General features: G+C 62.3%; 2 protein-coding genes across 9 annotated transcripts in view; one reads left to right on the plus strand and one right to left on the minus strand.

Annotated features, from left to right (window-relative positions):
* Positions 1–9356, minus strand: part of IQANK1 (IQ motif and ankyrin repeat containing 1) — a 22665-nt gene extending 13309 nt beyond the window's left edge. For 3 of the 7 annotated variants that reach the window (XM_043879676.1, XM_043879677.1, XM_043879675.1), the window contains exons 1-3: positions 9222–9356; positions 7625–7774; positions 4301–4390 (exon numbers count right to left, since the gene is read on the minus strand). In XM_043879676.1, the coding sequence (XP_043735611.1) occupies positions 4301–4390; positions 7625–7700 (166 nt within the window). In that variant the 5' untranslated portion in view covers positions 7701–7774; positions 9222–9356. Of the gene's footprint in view, positions 1–2095; positions 2713–4300; positions 4391–4702; positions 4742–7624; positions 7775–9221 lie in introns of those variants that run through there. The other 4 variants (XM_043879681.1, XM_043879679.1, XM_043879680.1 and 1 more) reach the window with 3 other exon arrangements.
* On the plus strand, positions 5626–19173 carry FAM83H (family with sequence similarity 83 member H). Of its 2 annotated transcripts, none has more exons than XM_043879580.1 (5): positions 5626–6395; positions 12974–13435; positions 14276–14440; positions 14526–14650; positions 14828–19173. In XM_043879580.1, the coding sequence occupies exons 1-5, from the start codon at positions 5838–5840 to the stop codon at positions 17634–17636; spliced, it is 4119 nt and encodes a 1372-aa protein (XP_043735515.1). In that variant the 5' UTR covers positions 5626–5837; the 3' UTR covers positions 17637–19173. The 2 variants fall into 2 exon arrangements, with proteins under 2 accessions (XP_043735515.1, XP_043735516.1); XM_043879581.1 differs by lacking the exon at positions 5626–6395 and adding an exon at positions 9465–9770.
* The last annotated feature ends 961 nt before the right edge of the window (positions 19174–20134 follow it).

The raw sequence follows: 20134 nt of genomic DNA on the forward strand, positions 1-20134 counted from the left end.
AGAGACTGAGGGGGAATCTGGGTCTTGTTCTGATGGGCGGGGCCATGCTCAGTAAATCTTTAATCCAATTTTCTGTTGATGGGCGGGGCTGTGTTCCCTCCCTGTTATTTGACCTGAGGCCAAACTATGGTGGAGGTGATGAAGATAATGGCATAAGAAAAAGTTGACTTAAAACTCAACATTCAGAAAACTTAAGATCATGGCATCTGGTCCCATCACTTCATGGCAAACAGATGGGGAAACAATGGAAACAGTGACAGACTTTATTTTGGGGGGGCTCTAAAATCACTGCAGATGGTGACTGCAGCCATGAAATTAAAAGACACTTGCTCCTTGGAAGAAAAGTTATGACCAACCTAGACAGCATATTAAAAACCAGAGACATTACTTTGCCAACAAAAGTCCATTTAGTCAAAGCTGTGGTTTTCCCAGCAGTCACGTATGGATGTGAGAGTTGGACTATAAAGAAAGCTGAGCGCCAAAGAATTGATGCTTTTGAACTCTGGTGTTGGAGAAGATTCTTGAGAGTCCTTGGACTGCAAGGAGATCCAACCAGTCCATCCTAAAGGAAATCAGTCCTGAGTATTCATTGGAAGGACTGAGGCTGAAGCTGAAACTCCAATACTTTGGCCACCTGATGAGAAGAACTGACTCGTGAAAAGACCCCATTGCTGGTAAAGATGGAAGGCGGGAGGAGAAGGGGACAACAGAGGGTGAGATGGTTGGGTGGAATCCCCAACTCAATGGACATGAGTTTGGGTAAACTCCGGGAGTTGGTGATGGACAGGGAGGCCTGACGTGCTGCAGTCCAAGGGGTCACAAAGAGTAGGACAAGACTGAGCGACTGAACTGAACTGAACTGAAATGCATATTACTCAGTGGAAAAAAACAATTTGAGAAGGCTATAATACCGTATGATTCCAAGTATCTGACGTCCTGGAAAAGGCAAAACTATGGGGACAATAACAAGACTGGTGGTGGTGAGGGATGGAAGACGGTGTGAGAAACAGACAGAACACGGGGGAATTCTAGGGCAGTGAAAATCCTCCGTGTGATGGCACAAGGATGTTTACATGTCATTAACATTTGTCCAAACCCACAGAATATACAATACCGAAAGTGGATCCTAATGTAAACTGTGGTGTGTCAGTGAGGCTCATCAGTTGTCACCAGTGTGAGTGGGGGACGTTGATAACGGGAGAGGCTGTGCATGTGTGGTGGGCTGGGAGTCTATGGGAAGTCTCTGTGCCTTCCCCTCAATTTTGCTCTAAAAGAATAAAACCTAAATTAAAAAACCAAATACTTGAGGAAATCAGGTGTGGTGCTTCCCATCACATCTCCATTAAATTCACCTGTCTGGCCTCTGCAAAAAACAAAGAAGGGAGGGAGAAGATGGATGAAGGAAACACATACAGACAACGGGCCAGTCAGGGCCGCCCTGAGCCTGGGGCACCCGGCGTATGGTGGCGCCTGGCCTGTGGTGCCCTCCCGTCCACGCCAAGCAGCAGGCCCTCTCTGCCCTGCCTCAGGACCACGTTACTCTCGGCGGGCAGGATGGCAGCCCCTGATAATGCCTCTGTCCTGTTCCCGGGAGTCTGTGAACATGCTGTGTTACATGGCAAAGGCCGTAAAGACTGGAGGCAGAACTAGGGCCGCTGTCGGCTGACCTGAAGACAGGAAGCCAGCCAGGGTCATCAGGGTAGGCACAGGAGAAGACACAGAGGAGCTGGGACTTCGGAAGAGGCTGCTGACTCTGGACAGGGAGGGAGCAGCCACGAGCCAAGGAATGTGGGTGCTTGCAGAAGCTCAGGAGGACAGAGGACAGATCCTCCTCTAGAGCCTGCAAGCAGCACCTTGATTTTAGTCCACTGAGGCCCAGGTCGGCCTTCTCACCCACAGAACTGCAAGACAGTAAATTTGTGCTGTTAAGACACTAAACACTAATGCACAACAGTGCATTAGCTGTTGTTACAGCAGCTACAGAACTAGCACAGAAACCCACATCATCCCGACAACTCACAGATCCAGGCAGCTCCAGAGGGTGGGAAACTAAACCACACTAATGAAGAGTTTAGGGTTTGCAGATCTGGGATACCTTTGCCAGGATACCTCACAGGTAAGAGGAAAGTTGTTACGTCTTGGACCTCCTTCCATCAAGAGGCCCAGAGCTTGGCAGGCCTCTCAGGACTTCAGTGCAGCACGTGCTGTATCTGGGAATAGCATCCCACCCGTGTCCAGGGCTCCAGAGGACAAGCAGCCTGAGTCCCCACCCCGAGCCAGGGTCCTAGCTCTGGGACTTGCGGTGCTGGGCACACACAGCCGTCCTTCCCAACAGAAAGGAACACATCCCGACGCACTCCTCTCTGCCGCACAACGGTGTTCCTGGAGGTGGACAGGGGACTCCAGCTCGATCCACAGAGCTCAGTCCGCATGGAGGCGCCCCTCAGACTGCCCGCTGCCGCCTCACAGCTCCTCTCGGGAGGTCCCAGCAGAGGAGAGAATCTCCCAGGGGTACCCGGTCCATGGCGGGGAGAGTGGCCTGCGGTGTGCAAGTAGACAACTCCAGGACAACGGAAAGGGCTTGGCCAGTGCATCAGAAGCCTGAAGTGAACAAGTCTGGAACGATGATGGTGAGCAGGCCTGGGGAAGGCGTGCAGGCCGACTGGCAGCATAAGCCCCTCTCGTCAAGGCCGATCTAGACTGGCTACCAACCTGCCGAATAACCGAGGTGACATCAGCTCATGCACTCAGGCTGACAATTTGGACAGATTGTCAGAAACATGGGTGGTGATAGGAGGCCAGATCCTCTCTGGGGCAGGGGTGCTTCTTGGAATGTACCAGAGTGTGAATACACTGGAAGGGTACCCACTGCAGGGAGCCAAGGCTCCCAGACACGTGAGCACAGCCACAGGACAAGGTAGGGGTTGGGGGCGCATGCACTTCTGGCCACCCAGCACCAAGCAGAGCAGTCCTGCGTGACACCTCCACTGTGACGGGACCCCGTTTGTCCAGGCTGAAGTCTAGGCTCTGCAGCTGCGCCTGCCCTCCGGGACGAGGCCGTGCCTGCAGACCAGTAACACGTCCGTGGTCCTGGCACCCACCCTGCCTGAGTGGGGGACCCACCTCCTGCAGAAAGAGGCGAAGCAACGGCAGGTCTTATGTTACTTCAAGTCCACAGGGTGCAGCCTCAGACAAGGGTGGACTGACCTGTTGAAGGCTCGAGACCCTGACCTTGTAAGGCTGGTTTCTGTTCAGGAAAATTCAGTAGGAGCCCACTTCCCACTACAGAAACCCACAAGGAGGGGGCAGACACCCGTCCCTCCAGTGCCTGACAACGGAAGCAGGACCTAAGGGCAGACTGGACTTCTCACCAGGTGCCTGGATCTTGAGAAAGTGACAGCAGGACACAAACAACTGGGGACAGTCCTTGGCAGAGCGGCAGGGAGAACACAGCAGTGGTGACACCCGGACAGGGCTCTCTGGGGCCCAGCCTGGCTGTGTCTTCCACTTCCTCTCATTTCTGCCGTTTTCCAAGCCCCAATCTCCTGCTACTGGACATCCTTCCAATACATAGGTTGGGCATTAAAACTTCTATAAAATGGACAGTCAGGACTCTTCAAGCCTTCTGGGGTCTGGCCCTGTCCTGAGGACAAGGTCAGGCTCCTCACCCTGGCCCTTTGGGGGTCCGGGGGGAAACCAAGGTGACTGGCAGTGCTGGGAGTCTATCTGGGGGTGAGGCCAGAGCCACCTGGGGAGGACCACACTTGCAGGAGAGACTGGCTGCTGGTGGCCACGACATGGAGGGAAATGGAGGGGCCAGAGTCAGCTGGCGGGGGGACGGGGGTATGTGGGGGCACAGAACCAGCCGCAGGCAGAGGCGCGGACACAGGCTCGCCAGGGAGCAGAGACAGACAGCAGACACGCGAGGCGAGGGCCTCGACGGTGTGCAGCTTCTAAGTGCCGCAGAGATTGACGACACCCAGGGGGTTGGGTGCTCCTGAATGCGGGTCTGGGCCTCAGGAGGAAACTTTTCCTAGAGATTCTGCTCTGGAGGCGCCTGCCAAGAGACCACGACTGAGGCTGAGCGCTCTGAGAAGACGAGGCCTGGGACTGAGGGCCCCCACCCCGACCCTGGGGACGCTCTGCCAATGCGGAGGGGGTCCCGCTGAAGCTGCGGGCGTACGGGAGAGGGGCCCCGCAGGCCCGCCCCAGCACACGCGTTCGCGGGGCGTGCACACACGGGCATGGCAAGGTGTCCAGCCCCCGGCCCGAGAGCGCACCGGGGAGCATGGCTTCTCACCTGCAGGAGCCTCCGGGCGCTCGGGGGGCGCGCGCCCCGTGGCCGGCGGGCCGGTCTCCCTCTGCGGCCGGCGGCTCTCTCCGGGCTTCCCTGGGGGAGGGGGGCGGTCAGTGGGGTGGGGGTGGGGGCGAGCTCGGCCCCGGGAGGGCGGCCGCGTCCCCGCGGGGCAGCAGCGGCCGCCCGCAGCCTCCTCGCGAGGAGACCAGGGCCGGGCCGCGACCGCAAGGGGGCGCCGGCAAGCAGGCCCGCCCGCACGTGGGCCGAGCTCCAGGCCCGGATCCCAGGTGTGGCCAGGCCGCCGCAGGACTCGCCGCCCGCCCCACCCCACCCCTAACACTGCCCCCGCCGGTGCCACTTCCCGTGCCCCGACGCTACTCCCGCTCTGTGCCTCCGTCTACCTACCCGAGAGGCCTCTGGGGCAAGGGCTGAGCGAGAGGGGTGCAGCCGGCGGGGCTGGGCCAGGCAAACCAGTCCAGCCAGTGTGACGGAGCCGGTTGGGATGGGGCCCTGGGCGTGGGTGTGAGTCAGCGGCCCCGGGCTGGGGAAATGACGGGGAGGAGCCGTGCGTGGGGCCCCCTCCCACCAGGAAGCGGGCGGGGGGACGCCGCCAGGCAGGCTGGCCCTGCGCGCCTCCCCCAGGGATCCAAAGGCTGGCCCCTGTGGGCAGAACCGCCGGACCCCCAATCAGGACGTCCTCAAGAGCCCTGCCCCAGCTCAGAGCAGGCCGGCCTCTTCCTTACTGCCCCATGTCAGTCCACTAAATGCTATCTGGGCCTTCCACCTTCCAGCCTCTTGCACCAGTCCCCGGCACCCCTGGCCCCCACTGGGAGTCTCCCCCGGAGGGGTCAGTGGGTCCATCAACTGCAAAGAACGCCCCCTCGCCCTCCCGCAGCTCCCCCCGCCCGCCAGGTGGGCTTCTCCAGGCATGCTGGCTGGGGGCTGGGGCCAGGGGCTCCTGTGGCAGTTGGGTTAGAGCAACCTGTGAGCACCCTGCCTGGATGGTCGGCGCGGCCCGGGACGCGGCTCCGAGGCCTGTGGGCTGCAGCTGGAGCTCCCTGGGAGCAGGGAGGACGGGCTGGGACGGGGTGGGGGGCACGGGTGCCCGCCCAGGGCAGGTCCAGACGCGTCCCAACACCCAGCCTGCAGTCTGGCTGCCGAGTCGCCTCCTCCGGTTTCTCTCAGTCTCCCTCCCAGTCTGGCCGAAGAGGCCTGTGCCCCAGCAGCCCTGTGCCGTGTCAGCATGTTAGTCAGCCTCACGCCGGGTGAGCCACCGCGCCGTCAAGTCCCTATAAACTCTCTGGCGCGGCGCAGCACAGCCCGCGGAGTGGGTCTCTGAGGCCCACAAACAGAGCCCGGGCCAGCACCTCAGCCGGGGTGCCAGCCCAGGGGAAGGGCAGACACGAGGGGCCGCAGGAGCAGAGGGCCCACGTGGCCTCTCAGGGGAGCCCCCTGGGCCCGCCTGACTGAGGCCGGCCAGCTGATGAGCCGGGCCCCCCGAGGAGCAGACACCTGGTAAAACAGGCGCCAGATCGGGGGCATGTCTGGCAAACGAAGTCGAGCTCGCAAACCCCGGCCCAGGAGGGCGGGCAGGGCACAGAAGGCCACGGGGCAGCAGGGCCCTGAGGCCAGGCCCCCGCCCCCCGCCCCAGGGTGCCTAGGGGACGAAGCGGGGGTGGCCCCTGTGGGGCACGTGACCAGCAGCAAGCTGGCTCCCCAGGGGCACCCCAAGGTGGCCAGACCAGAGCGGCCACAGGGAGCCAAGAGGCCGGAGCAGGCCGCTGCCTTGGGGTCCGAGCTGGTGCTGGTGCCCGCTGCGGACATGGAGGGCTACAGGGTGGGCGGCCTGGCGCCAGGCCTGGGCCCAGAGCTGCTGAGGCTCCACGAGGTCGAGCTGTGCCTGGCCCAGGAGCAGCTGCTGCTGGAGGACCGGCGTCGGCAGGCCCAGCTGCACATGCGGCTGTGGCAAGAGGAGCAGCTGTGGCTGCAGCAGCTCCAGGAGCAGCAGGCCTGGGTGCGCGTGGAGGGGCTGGAGCTAGCCCTGGCCTTGGAGCAGCTCCGCAGCGAGGGCCTTGAGGCGCTGCAGACCCAAGACCCGGTAAGGCCTGGAGGGGACCAGGGTGGAGGAGGCTGACCATCCCAGGGGTGTGGTGACCGTGGCAACAACCCACGGCACATCTGTGGGCCAAAGTGAGGCTGGTGCCCACCGCACGGGGCAGTGCAAGGACTACTCAGCCCTCTTGGGCTGGCCCGATGGTAGAAGGCAGAGGGAGCCCAGGAGGGGGCTGTTCAGGGAAACTGAGGCAGAGGTGTCTCTGCAGAGCACCCAGGCATCCTGGCCAGGTGGGCTGGGGCAGGAACTGTCCAGCACAGTGTTTGGGACATGTGGGGTGAGGGCCGGGTCCCGAGCCCAGGTGGACAGTCAGCAGGCAGGACCAGCACCCCTCCCCCACCCGACACAGCTTCCTGGCCGCCTGCCCGGCCTGCTGTTTATTGCAGAGCCTGTTCCCAGGGCTTGAGATGAGATGGCGGAAGCCACCTGAGCCATCATCCTCATTCCAGGAGTGCTGCCGCCTCAGACGCGGCTGGGGCTATTTTGGGGAGCTAGGGTCTAACCCAGCTTGGCGTGGAAGAGTGGGCACCACCATCCCGCTAGGTCTGGGGATCTGGGAGGCCTCTGGGGTCCAGGCCCGCTCAAGCAGGGGGCCTGCAGCCAGGGAACAGAGTGTGGGGCTCCCCTACCGAGCACAGACCCCAGTACAGGCCTGTGTGCTGGGAGGACCCCTAGCCGCAGCCTAGAAGGTGTTGGCAGCCTAGCAAAGAACTCAGATGAGTGCTGTGACAGAAGCAATGGGACTCAGAGAAGAGCGACTGCGGGTCAGGGTGGACATGGGAGGAGATGCACTTCCTAGCCCGCGGCGGGACTGAGCCAAGGGCAAGCTGTCACCTTTCAGCCTCGAAGTGGCTAAAGAGAGCATGGCCTGAGGGAGCAGCAGACAAGGAAAAGCACAGCATGGCCTCGGTGGCGCAGAGGGTCAGAGCGGACTGCGGGCTGCCTGAGAGTCCCCAACGTGGGTTCAAGCCCTGCTGTTTCAGAACCTATATTCAGTCCCCACAGGCCTCCTGTCTCCATGTGTCCTAAAGTTATGCTCTGAACACTGTCCTCAGGACCCCAACCCCAGGGGTACAGTCCCAGGGTGAGAGTCTGGAAGGGACATCTGCACTCTGACTCCTCTGTCTCAGGGAAGGGTCTTCCTGGGCGGCTGCACAGCAGGTGTCACAAGTCAGAGTCTGAGCCAGGCTGGAAGTCAGAGGGGTCACACTCACCGGCAGGGGCCCGTGGCTTGGCTCTGGGGAAGGACTTCCCTGGCGCAGCTCTGGTTCCCCCCTTCTTACTGCTCATTCTCCTGGGTGAGGGGGAAGGTCAGGAGGGTGTGCTCAGACTGGCAGAGGCAGTGGGGACAGCATCACACGGACCTGCGGGAACAGACAGCAGGTGCCGAACTGGGGAACACAGGATCACCCCCCAACGCAGCTTCCTGCCGGCTTCCTTGCCCACCCTCCTGCCCCTGGTTCTTGGCGTGTACGGGCCCAGTAGCTTGGGTGGGAATGCTTGGCAAGAACATCTGGCCACAGCTTGTCCCCCTTGTCCTCACGTCCCTGCCCCCTCAGCCTGGCTCACCCATCCATACCCCAGGATTGATGTCGGGTACCCATCTCCAGGCTCCAGATCACTGGGCTGAGCCAGCTTCATCCTAAACATCAGCCTGAGCCGACCTGGCCTTGCAGAAGCCTCTGTGCCCCCACTGCCCCCAGCTCTCCCCCCACACCCCACCCCTCTCTCATCTTGGCCTTGGCAGGAGGTGTTGTCGGGGCCCGGGAGCAACACCCTTCTCCCTGGCCCACTCGGCTGACCCCCAGATTCATTTCCCTGGCAGGGGGGCCCTCCCCTGCCCCAGGCTGTGTTGCCCCCCCTCCCCCACAGCACTGCTGCCTGAGCGCACACCTGTGTTCCCACCATGGATGTCACTAAGAGTTTGGGGAAGGAGCGAATGCAAATGGGAGTGACCCTGAAAGTTGGGAGGTGACCGGAGACTGGCTGAAAGAGACTGATGGGCACTCTGGTGAGGGAGGGACAGAGCTTGAGGTGGGAGGGCAGGGGCTGGTTCTGTCCTGGGCTTGGGCAGATGGTCGAGGGCTGGGCTGGGCCTGTGTTGTGTAAGGGCCCCTCAGAGAGGGTCTGATGGGGAACTGGGGTTCTGAGTAGGAATCTGGAGTGTTTGTGGGGAGGCTGGGGGGTTGGGGCAGCTAAGGAAGGGAGTGTGAGTGTGTATGTGTACATGCACACAAGTGTGGCAGGAGTGTGTGGGGCTCAGGGATTTGCAGGGCCCCCAGTTTCTGAGGAACTCTGGGTGCTCACGTAGGCGCCTGTATGTTGCAGGGTTCTGTGGGGGATGGCCCTGCTTGCATGCGGAGTCTGTGCACGCAGAGCGTGCTGTATGTGTGGACACGGGCGTGCACCTGAGTACAGCAGGTGCAGGCCTCATGCGCTTGTAGAGTCCTGTGTGGACCTGGGTTTCTGTGTGCATTGGGCACGGGGCTCCCATGTAAGTGGGGGTCAGTGTGTGTGTGGAGTCCCTTGTGTGTGCAGGTCCCTATGTGCCTGTACAGTCCCTGTCCACAGGTGTGTGCTACGTGTGTGGGTGTGCCAGTGGGGGGAGAGGACTGGAGTGGGGAAGTGTCCCGGTGTGCAGTGGGTCTTCTATACGTGTGGGGGACCCCTCTTGTCTGTAGGGTCCCGGACACCTGTGGGCGTCGGAGTGTGCGGGGCTGGGGCAGTCCCGGTGTGGTGGGGGGCACTCTGCGCTCACAGGCCCCCAGGCCCTGCCCCGCCCAAGGCTCGGCGCCGCCCTCAAGGTCTCACCTGCTTCACCTGCCTCCCCCAACTCGTAGGCAAGGCCAGAAGCACCGCCCCCCGCGTCGGGCTGGCCCGTTTCCTAGCGACTAGCCGGAACTTCCGAGTCACCCCGACTTCCGGGGCGAGGGTCAAGGGTCAGGCTTAGGGCCCTCGAGCCTTCGGCGAACCGATGGGAGCCTGGGGACGCGGGGCCCCGGCAGTCCGGGCCCAGCGGTCTCCCGGGATCCCAGGCCGGGGTCCCGGTCCGCGCCGCCGGGGGGGGCTCGGCGGGGGTCCGGGGGCACCGGGGCGCGGGCGGGGGTCCCGGGAGCGGCGGCGACGGGCGGGCGGCGGAGGAATGCGGGCGCGCCGCGGGTGGGGCCGCCCCGCCCCCAGGTGCTGCCCGGGCAGGCAGGCGGCAGGGGCGGCGGGCGGGGCGGGGGCGGGCGCGTGAATCAGGCCGCGCGGCGGGCGGGCCGCGGTAGGGAGTGGCTGCCGGACCGACCGGACCGCGAGGCCGCTGGGCGGCGGTCGGCTCCTGCTGCCCTTGTCCCGAGACCCCGCGCACCTGGCCAGGTAGGGCCCCCTCCCCGGGCTCCGGCCGGGCGGGGCGCGCGGAAGGGGAGGCCGCGGCGGGGTGGGGCGGGGTCGGCACGGTCGGCGGCCCCCCCGGCGCAGCCTCACCTGGGCGGCCAGCCCGTCCGCACCTGGCTGCGTCAGCGTGACCCAGAGAGAGGCAGTGGGAGCCGCGCGCGAGGGGGTCGGGCCGGGTCTGCCGGAGCTGGGGCCGAGGGGGCGCCTCGGGCGCCCTCGCTCGACGCCGGCCCGAGAGAAGCGAGTGGGAAGGGGACCCGGGCCCAGATCGAGCCAGCCCAGGCCGGCCCGCCTTGCTCCTATCCTCGCGGCCTAGCTGGAGTCTGGAGAGCGTGCTGGGCCTGGCCTAGACCCTTCCTGGGGGGGCCCTTCTAGGCCGCCGTGGACTGAGGGTGGCCCGCGTGGCCGGAGCTCTGTCTGGTTCCCTCCGTGGGGCGCAGGATTCCCTGGCGCCCAAGTCCCTGGACTGGGTGGATGGACAGGACTCTTGGCCCAGGCAGCTTAACTTCCCGGGGTTCAGTCACCCGCTTTGGCCCTGCAGTGTGCACTGGAAAGCTGCGGCTCACCCACTTCCTCTGTGGGAATCCCAGCCCCGTCCTCCTGCGGCCTAAAGCCTCTGCCTGCCTGGCGCAGGGCCAGCCCACCTTGTGCCCCAGATCCCTCTCTCCGGATAAAACCCCAGGCCTGCCTGCAGGAAAGACTTCCACTGGAGGTCCCTGGTTCAGGAGCCCACTAGAGCCCTTAGGGCCCTGCCTGGAGGCTTTGTCGGCTCTGTCTCAGGTCAGAGGTCAGCAGCCAAGAGGATTCCTGCTGAGTCATCAGCTGGGGTGGGATAAGCGCCCTTCCCTCCCTTCAGGCCGGCGTTGGTAGGCAGATGTGGAGAGGCGGCTGTTGGGGTTCCCATAGCTGGGAGTGGCCACTGCCGGGTCCACAGGTCAGGGGCATGGGGACCTGTGAAAGGAGACAGGCAGAGGCCTGAGGTGGTCAGGGGCCCGCGTGTGGCTTCGTGCGGCTGGGCAGGGCCCCCTGCACACTCCCCCGGGACAGGGCCCCTTCCCCACCCTCGGATCCGCACCCCCTCTGCATGCAGCCTGGACACTTGGTGTTGATTCCCTTCCCCAGTAAAGTAGGAGGGAAGGAGGTCCCTTCCAGTATGTCTCCCCGACATGGGAAGTGGCACCCTCAAGGGTTGTCATCTGGAGAGCGGCCCCTCCCCAGTCAGATACAGTTCAAGATAACACACACCCTGTGGTCACATACAGGGTCAGGACCCTGGTGCAAACAGGACCCTGACCACATACCCTCGTGTGTGGTCCTGGTACAGTGAGGACACATGGCCACCCCATGTGTACCCAGATACGCCTGCGGACGGTGCCCCCTCTAAGGCACAGCAGGTTTTCCTCAATCAGACCAAGTAGCCTCTCCACTGGGTGTGACTGAATACACACGGGGGCGTCCCCCACCCCCACCTCTACGTCACTTCTCCTAGGAGGGCAGACAGGAAAGATGCCCCAAGTCATCCCAACCCTCCCAACTGTCTCCAGCGGGCCACTGACCCCGTCCAGTCAGCGCTGTCCAGCTGCACCTACAGGGGCTGGGGGCACTCTGCCTGTTGGCCCACATTCAGGAAGTCACGAGCCAGACAGGATCAGCTTCCTGTGACCCTCCTTCCAGATTAGGGAGATATGAGCAACCAGGTATTTCAGGGGTCCTAGGGAGACGGGTCCTAGGAGCCAAATAAAGACCCCCACCTGGCCTTCCAGGACCTATATTCCCCCAGGCCAGGCTCCCATGCAGACCCTTTGGAGACAGGTGGGCTGGAGTGGAGCCAGTGGGCCTGGCTGATAGTGTGAAGTTGGGGGAGCAGTGAAGGCGGAGAGGCTCACCTGGAGCTGAGGACAAGTGGGCAGTGACCAGGAACTTGGAAGGTTACTGCTGCCCCACGGGCTGGGCTTGGCAGGGACAGGCCCCCTAAGCTCCTGCCAGGATGTGAAATTCAGGCCTCGGGGAGGGGGAGGGGTTTTCCAGGAGTGCAGCCTAGGGAGGTGTCTAAGATGGTATGGTGGACAGGGGCAGAGGGCTCCGAGGTCAGCAAGTGGGTTGTGGGGCCGAGTGTGAGACCCTGTAGCACAGGTGGGGGAGTGGCCAGGGTCTGTGGATGGGGTGACAGGCTCTGTGCACTGAGGTCACCTTGGGCCAAGTGTGCTATCAGGTCAACCCTGACAGCTTCATTCAAAAAAGTTTTTAATTAAAAAAAAAAGTTTTTAATTAAATTTGTAAAGGGAATACTCCATTTACAGTTACTACAAAATATTGGCTATATTCCCATGTTGTCCAGTATATCCTTGAGCCTGTCTTAACACTCAGTACTTTGTACCTCCCGCTCCCCCACATACACTAGTAACCACTGGTTTGTTCTCTATATGTGTGAGTCTGTTTCTTTGTTATATTCACTAGTTGTATTTTTTTTTAGATTCCACATATATATCATACAGTATGTTTTTCTCTGACTTATTTCACGTAGCATAATGCCCTTCAAGTCCATCTATGTTGCTGCAAATCATAAAATTGCATTCTTTCTGGCTGAGACAGCTGCATTGTACAGTGGAGGGAACAGGCCATAGAGGCACAGAGAGCAGTCCAGGGTCCCCCAGCTCTAGGGGGCAGAGACGCAGGCAGTGCCCTAACTTGTCCAGCATGCACAGTGCCAGGGGCCACAAAATGCATTGTCATAAAATCAGAAGAAAAAAGTAAATATATTAATATAGTCTGTATTATATTTATATTTTCTTTATAACAACTGTCATATTTTTTTTAATGGAGGAAGGAGTCACAATGCAGAAGTGCCTTGGGCCACAGAGGCCATAAAGTAGCCCTGAGTCAGGCCCATGTGGAGCTGGAACCCCTACCTGGAAGCCGGGGCCCAGGGTGCCTCCTGGCCCCTGGTGAGAGGAGGGCCAGCCCCACCGCCAGAGCCACAAGAGACAACGGGCTTGTGTTCTGATGTTCCCCCAACTAAGGGGCACGCCAGGGTCTGGGAGTGCCCTGGAAAACCTCCAGGCGCGACCTGACCTCCACAGCCCACCCAGGTCACTGACAGCCGCTGCTATGATATGTCCACAAGTGTGTGTGGGGTGGACCCAGAGCCCCTCCCCCTGTAATGTGTCTCCCTGCCCTTCCCCCAGGTCCCTGGCCCCAACATGGCCCGTCGCTCCCAGAGCTCCTCCCAGGGGGACAACCCACTGGCGCCCGGGTACCTGCCCCCGCACTACAAAGAGTACTACCGCCTGGCCGTGGATGCGCTGGCTGAGGGCGGGCCAGAGGCATACAGCCACTTCCTTGCTTCTGAGGGGGCGCCTGCCTTCCTGTGCCCCGAGGAGCTGGAGCACGTGAGCCGCCACCTGCGACCCCCGCAGCATGTCGCCCCTGAGCCCCCCGAAGGCAGCCCCCCCAATTTGGACTTCGATGGCTCCTCTGGTACTTACTGGCCTGTGAACTCCGACCAGGCAGTTCCTGAACTTGACCTAGGCTGGCCCCTGACCTTTGGCTTCCAGGGCACTGAGGTCACCACACTGGTTCAGCCGCCGCCACCTGACAGCCCCAGCATCAAGGATGAGGCTCGAAGGATGATCCGCTCCGCCCAGCAGGTATGCTGTCACAGGCTCAGTGGGCAGTGGGGAGGGGCAGCCTGCAATGGACCTTGAAGCATGAGTAGGAGTATGAGGGTGAAGGGGAAATGCATGCCAGTTTAGGGGGCAAGTGTGGGGCCAGGATTGGCTGGCCAAGCCTCTCCAGCCCTCAAGCTGTAATGAGGGCTCCCTGGCAGACTTCTTCCAGGGTCATCAATGGTTTGGTTATCACAAGCTGCAGACTGCACAGGTTTGCCTACCCAGGGTCATGGCTGGTGCCCAGAAGCTCAGGGGCTCTGATGGTTGAGGCCCCTCCTTGCCTGGACTTAATGCTCAGAGAATTCTCTAGTCCTGCCCTTGACTTGCCTCCAACACCAAGCAGTTGGCAAATAGCAAATGGAGCCTGTTAAACCACAGACTTATGGCAGCAGCTCAGATGTAAAGACCCGTCTCTGCCCTCTGCCCCTTCACCCCTCCTCCCCAGATGGCAACTCCTTCCCAGGGGCAGGAATGGAGCCTGGGGCTTTGCCTTGCCCCCTCCCCCATCCAGGGCTCTGCCCTGAGCTGAACACCCACCCTGAGCTGAAGGACAGCCCTCCCTCAATAGGCTGCAGGCCATGTGCCTGCCTAGGGCTCCATCATGGGCCACCAGTAACCCCACATCTCTAATGATGGGCCCCTTCTGACCCCTGTTCTATGACAGGACCCCACTCCCCTGCGATGGGCTAGTAGCTGTTGTGGGCATTCAGCAATAACCTGCCCCTGCGCCCAGGGGGTGGGGAGGGCATGAAGGTATGGCTAGAGAATTGTGGGGACAGCTGAGGGTTCGGGCCTCTGTCCCTGCTTCACCCTCTGCAGGTGGTGGCTGTGGTGATGGACATGTTCACCGATGTGGACCTTCTCAGTGAAGTGTTGGAGGCCGCTGCGCGCCGCGTCCCAGTCTACATCCTCCTAGACGAGATGAACGCACAGCACTTCCTGGACATGGCGGACAAGTGCCGGGTCAACCTGCACCATGTGGACGTGAGTGGCCGGAGGGCGGGAGGGGATGACCGGGAGGGGCGCAGTGAGGCCCCTCTGCAGAGCCCTAACACCTCTCCCGCCCCAGTTCCTGCGCGTGCGCACTGTGGCCGGCCCCACCTACTACTGCCGCACTGGGAAGTCCTTCAAGGGCCACGTAAAGGAGAAGTTCCTCTTGGTGGATTGTGCCGTGGTGATGAGTGGGAGCTACAGGTGCGCCTAGCCCCTTGCCTCCCCATTCGAGGGCCTCCTTTCCAGAAGCCCTCCTGTAGCGCCCTAACCCTCATAGGCTTGGCCCCGCCCCTTCCCCACCCGGCCCCGCCCCTTCCCCGACTCTGGCCCCTCCCCCTGTCTTGCCCCGCCCTCTGACTGGCCTCACCCCCCTCCCAGCTTTATGTGGTCCTTCGAGAAGATCCACCGGAGTCTGGCACACGTGTTCCAGGGCGAGCTGGTCTCCAGCTTCGATGAGGAATTCCGCATTCTCTTCGCACAATCCGAGCCGCTGGTACCCTCGGCCGGGGCACTGGCCCGCATGGACGCCTATGCCCTGGCTCCATACGCAGGGGCTGGGCCGCTCATGGGCGGCCAGATGCCCGGGGCTCCCACCCCCTTCTCCTTCCCCAAACGCGCCCACCTCCTGTTCCCACCACCTCGGGAAGAAGGCCTGGGCTTCCCCTCCTTCCTTGACCCCGACCGCCACTTTCTGTCGGCCTTTCGCCGAGAGGAGTCTTCACGGATGCCCGGGGGCGCCCTGGAGCCGCACGCGGGGCTGCGGCCGCTATCGCGTAGGCTGGATGCAGAGGCCGGGCCAGGTGGGGAGCTCTCGGGTCCGCGGGGCTTCTTTCAGGCGCGGCACCTAGAGATGGACGCCTTTAAGAGGTACAGCTATGCGGCCGCCGACGGTGCGGGCGCCGTGGAGAACCTGGCTGCCGCACGGCAGGTATCACGGCAGACGTTCCTCAGCCACGGCGATGACCTCCGCTTCCAGACCAGCCACTTCCACCGCGACCAGCTCTACCAACAGCACTACCAGTGGGACCCGCAGCTTGCTCCGGCGCGCCCACAAGGCCTGTTCGAGAAGCTTCGTGCCAGCCGTCCTGGCTTCCCCGACCACGACGAATTCACACTGGGCGCCGGGCCACGATTTCCGGAGCTCGGCCTGGACGGACACCAGCGGCTGGACTACGTGCCATCCAGTGCCTCGCGGGAGGTGCGCCATGGCTCAGACCGCGCCTTCGGGCCTGGGCCCCGCGGTCTGGAACCCGGCGGGGCCCCTCGTCCCAACCTGGGCCAGCGCTTCCCTTGCCAAGCAGTGACAAGGTTAGGCCCTGAGACGGCGCCCCAGCCCGAGCCGGAGCGCAGGGGTGGGCCCGAGGGGCGGGCCGGACTGCGGCACTGGCGCCTTGCCTCTTACCTGAGTGGCTGTCACAGCGAGGACGCTGGAGACGAGGGCCTGCCCACACCCATGGAGGCCGAGGCCTATGACGATGACGTGCTGGTTTCTGGGGGTCGGGCGACCGCTGGGGACCTGCTTCCCTCGGCCTTCCGTGTGCCTGCGCCCTTCCCAGGCAAGGGCCCAGTGCCGGGCTCGGGCAGCGGTGGCGGCGACTGCCCGGAGCGCGAGGGCCAGGAGGAGGCAGGCCTGGCCAAGCAGGACTCTTTCCGCTCACGCCTGAACCCGCTGATCCAGCGCAGCTCCCGGCTGCGCTCCTCGCTCATCTTCAGCTCTTCACAGGGCGAGGGCGCGGGCGGGGCTGCGGGGGCCTCCACGGAGAAGGCGCAGCTGCTGCACAAGGAGCAGACGCTCAGTGAAATGCTGGGGGCCGGTGGTGAAGCCGTGCGCTCCGCTGCCTCCACCAAGGTGGCCGAGCTCCTAGAGAAGTACAAGGGCCCCTCTCGAGACCCTGGCGGCGTGGGGACAGCGGTCACAGTCGCAAGCCACAGCAAGGCTGTCGTGTCCCAGGCGTGGAGGGAGGAGGTGTCTGCGCCTGGCGGCGGCGGTGGCACTGAACACCGCAGCCTGGAGAGCTGCCTGCTGGACCTGCGCGAGTCCTTTGCACAGCAGCTGCATCAGGAGGCGGAGCGACAACCCGGAGCTGCCACTCTCACCGCCACCCAGCTGCTGGACACGCTGGGCCGGGGCAGCAGTGGCACGGACCGGCTGCCCTCCCGCTTCCTGTCCACCCAGGGCCACTCCACCTCCCCGCAAGGGCGGGACAGCCCCCCACCAGAGGGGCCTGGGGGCCACCAGTCTGAGCCAAAAGGGAGCCCCACCTCAGCCTACCCAGAGCGCAAGGGGAGTCCCACTCCTGGGTTTCCTGCCCGCAAAGGCAGCCCCACAGCTGGATTTACTGAGCAGAAGGGGAGCCCCACTTCTGTCTACCCTGAGCGCAGGGGCAGCCCGGTGCCTCCTGTTCCAGAGCGCAGGGGCAGCCCGGTGCCCCCTGTGCCTGAGCGCAGGGGCAGCCTCACCCTTCCCTTCTCCGGGGAGTCTCCGAAGGCAGGGCCCACAGAGGAGGCAGTTGGCGGCCCCATGGAGGTCCTGCGCAAAGGCTCCGTGAGACTGCGGCAGCTGCTGAGCCCCAAGGGTGAGCGGCGGGCAGAGGATGAGGGCAGCTTTCCGATGCCGCAGGAGAACGGGCAGCCTGAGAGCCCCCAGCGGCCGTCCCTAGGCCGGGTTGACAGCACCGAGGTGGCTGCAGAGGATCGGGGCCCGTGGGCGCGCGTGTCGTCAGCCACAGCCAATGCCTTGTACAGCAGCAACCTGCGGGACGACACAAAAGCCATTCTGGAGCAGATCAGCGCCCATGGCCAGAAGCATCGCGGAGTCCCTGCCCCAGGCCCGACCCCGGCCCACAGCAGCCCAGAGCTGGGTCACTCGCCAGCGGCCGGCGGCTTGGCCCCTGACATGTCCGACAAGGACAAGTGCTCGGCCATCTTCCGCTCGGACAGCCTGGGGACCCAAGGCCGGCTGAGCCGCACACTGCCTGCCAGTGTGGAGGAACGCGACCGGCTCCTGCGCCGCATGGAGAGCATGCGCAAAGAGAAGCGTGTCTACAGCCGTTTCGAGGTCTTCTGCAAAAAGGAGGAGCCAGGGGCTCCCGGGGCAGCGGAGGGCCCTGCCGAGGAGGATGCCAGGGACAGCAAGGTGGGCAAGTTCATGCCCAAGATCCTGGGTACATTCAAAAGCAAGAAGTGAGTCACCTGGCCTTCCAGCCCAGGCCAAGGTGCCTGCATCACCGTTGGGCAGAACTCTTGGCCCTCAGCCAAAGCCCAGGGAACCGGCTGAGCCAGCCAGAGCTCCGCTCCACCTGAGGCTCAGCCAGCGGCCCTGCCGGCCTCGTGCCCCTGGGTCTCTCCTCCCTTAGAGCTTCAGCCCCAGCTGCCCACTGCCTTACCACCCCAGCTCTGGCCCTTCACACCTCCGCCTCTGGAGCTTCAGCCTCCCCCTTCTTAGGCATCTGTTTCCCCCATCTCTCTGTGCCTTAGGCCCCCATACTCTGGGGTCCATGTGTCTCAGGGCTTCCGTGTCTCAGGGGTCCCCTCTGCTCATGGCCTGGCTGTGCTGCCCCTGTCCACTGCCTGGCAGCCCCCTCCTCTCTAGGCCTCCGTCTCTCAGGGCCTGTTTCTGCACCTGCAGTCTTAGGGCTCACTTCCTGCCCTTTCCCCAGCACGTCCCTCCTTCCCTCCCTCCGGGCCCCTTCCCTGGTCCCCATCCCTTCAGCAGGGGAGGGGCCACCCTGGTGAGAACTGAACCAGGTGTGGCCACCACTCCTGCAGGGCCCTGGCCGGCACCCTGCAAGGGCGAGAACCCCTGGCTTTGTGGCACAACAGCCCAATGGATGATGGGAGGCCCTGGCCTCACGAAGCGTTCCTGACAGACACGTGTTCCCAGGTCCATCTGCAGCCACGCTGCAGAAAGGGGTTGGATGTGGAGCCTTGTCCTGTGAGGGCAGAGGATGGCGTGCGATGGCCCCTGAGCCCCGGCACACTGCTCTGAGGGGTATCAGTGTCCCTGACGTGGGACCTCTGCACCTCAGTCCCTCATCTAAGTGGTCCTTGCCCTGCAGGTGCCCAGCAGACCCAGACTCCACCCTCTTGTGCATCCTTTCCCCTTTGTCACCAGCCCCGCAAAAATCTGTCCAAGGTTCCCCATTTAGCTTTCTTGTATCTTTTTTTTTCACCTCCAGACAGTAACTGATCTGGAATGATTCATTTTGGCACCAAATGCTTTGAAAGCCACCCCTGCCCCCACCATAGGTGCTGGTATTGGTAAATTAGTGTTTGTGCTATTTCTTTTTAAATAGTTTTTTTTTTAAAGTATAGGAAAGCCTAATTGCTCTTTGGGGACTGTTGGGTGTGGCCACAGTCCTGACTGAGCCCCTGCGCCCTGGTGGCCCGTGGTCTCATCACCAAAGCCACCGCCCAGGTGGGGTGACAGCAGAGACTTTGGTTCGAATGGAAAAGGCCTCTGGGGAGCCAGATGAGCCGGAGCATCTCTGGTCCTCGATGTGCTTGCTGACACGTTTGGTTTGGCCTGGCCTGGTGTGCAGCTGTTCTGAGCAGACCAGGCTGGGCCTGTCGCTGACGGAGAGCCCTCGCAGGAAGTGGAGGTTCTGCCCAGGGAGAGACCCGAGGCCTTCGGACCCTCCCAGCTGCGTCCTCCACGTCATGCTTAATAAGACCTCACCTCAAATGTGATTCTGCACATTTTGGTGTTAATAAAAAAAAACACACGAAATATTCTGTCATGTTCCCAAATACATATACATAACATCACCCAGTTATAATTGCAGCCTTTAGCCCTATTAATATCTCAGGTTTCTCTCTGGACACCACCATCCATCCCTGTGGGGTGGACTAGAGACCCCTCCCCATCTATACTGCCACCACCTCTACCCGCATCTTCTAACCACCATAAACCCCTTCCACCTCTCAGCCACTTTCCGTGACAGGCCTCACTTCAGCCTTCTGTGTAGGCACAGCCCATTGGCAAACCCCTGGTTGCCAAGCCCAGCAGACACTTCCTAGCCTCTTCTGGAAGTTCCCATCAACCTGGGGCTGCCCTTGGCCAGGATGCCAAGCAGCCATTTGTCTAGTTGCCTGGGCCTCCCAGACCCTCCAGTCTTGCAGCACCACCTCTGCACTCAGGGCTGGACTTCTTGGGTGCCCTGCCCCTTTCTGGGCAGTGGCATTCATTCTGCAGCCCTATGGGTCCCCCATATTCATTGCTTGAGCTATACCTCAGGCTCTAAAAATGCAAAAAGCTGCCCCTTTAGGCAGCCCCATCTCATGACTGGCTCACCTCCAAGCCAGAACCAGGGCCCCTCCCTGGCCTTCCCCAAGCCCTGTTCTGCCTTCTGAGTAGCTGCCAGGTCTGGGTCACCCCCTGCCCAGCTCTCCTGGATCCATACCTCGCCCTCCCCTGCAGCAGCTGATGTCTTCCACAGTAGGGTGGAGCCACCTGCTCCTGGCTGAAAAGCCCTTGGGCCAGGAACACCTCCAACCAGGCACCGGAAAGTGGCCTCCCTGTGTCCTGACCACTGCCCAGGGTGGGGACAGTATGAGGTGTGCATGGAACCAGGAGATACCTCAGCGCTGGCTGGGACCCTCCCACTCCTCAGTCCTACACCCCCAGTCTGGGCTCACACTGGGCACTTTGCCTGGTAATACCAGGGGAGGAAGCCTTGAGCCCCA

Source organism: Cervus elaphus, chromosome 21, assembly GCF_910594005.1.
Source record: "Cervus elaphus chromosome 21, mCerEla1.1, whole genome shotgun sequence".
NCBI classification, from domain to species: Eukaryota; Metazoa; Chordata; class Mammalia; order Artiodactyla; family Cervidae; genus Cervus; species Cervus elaphus.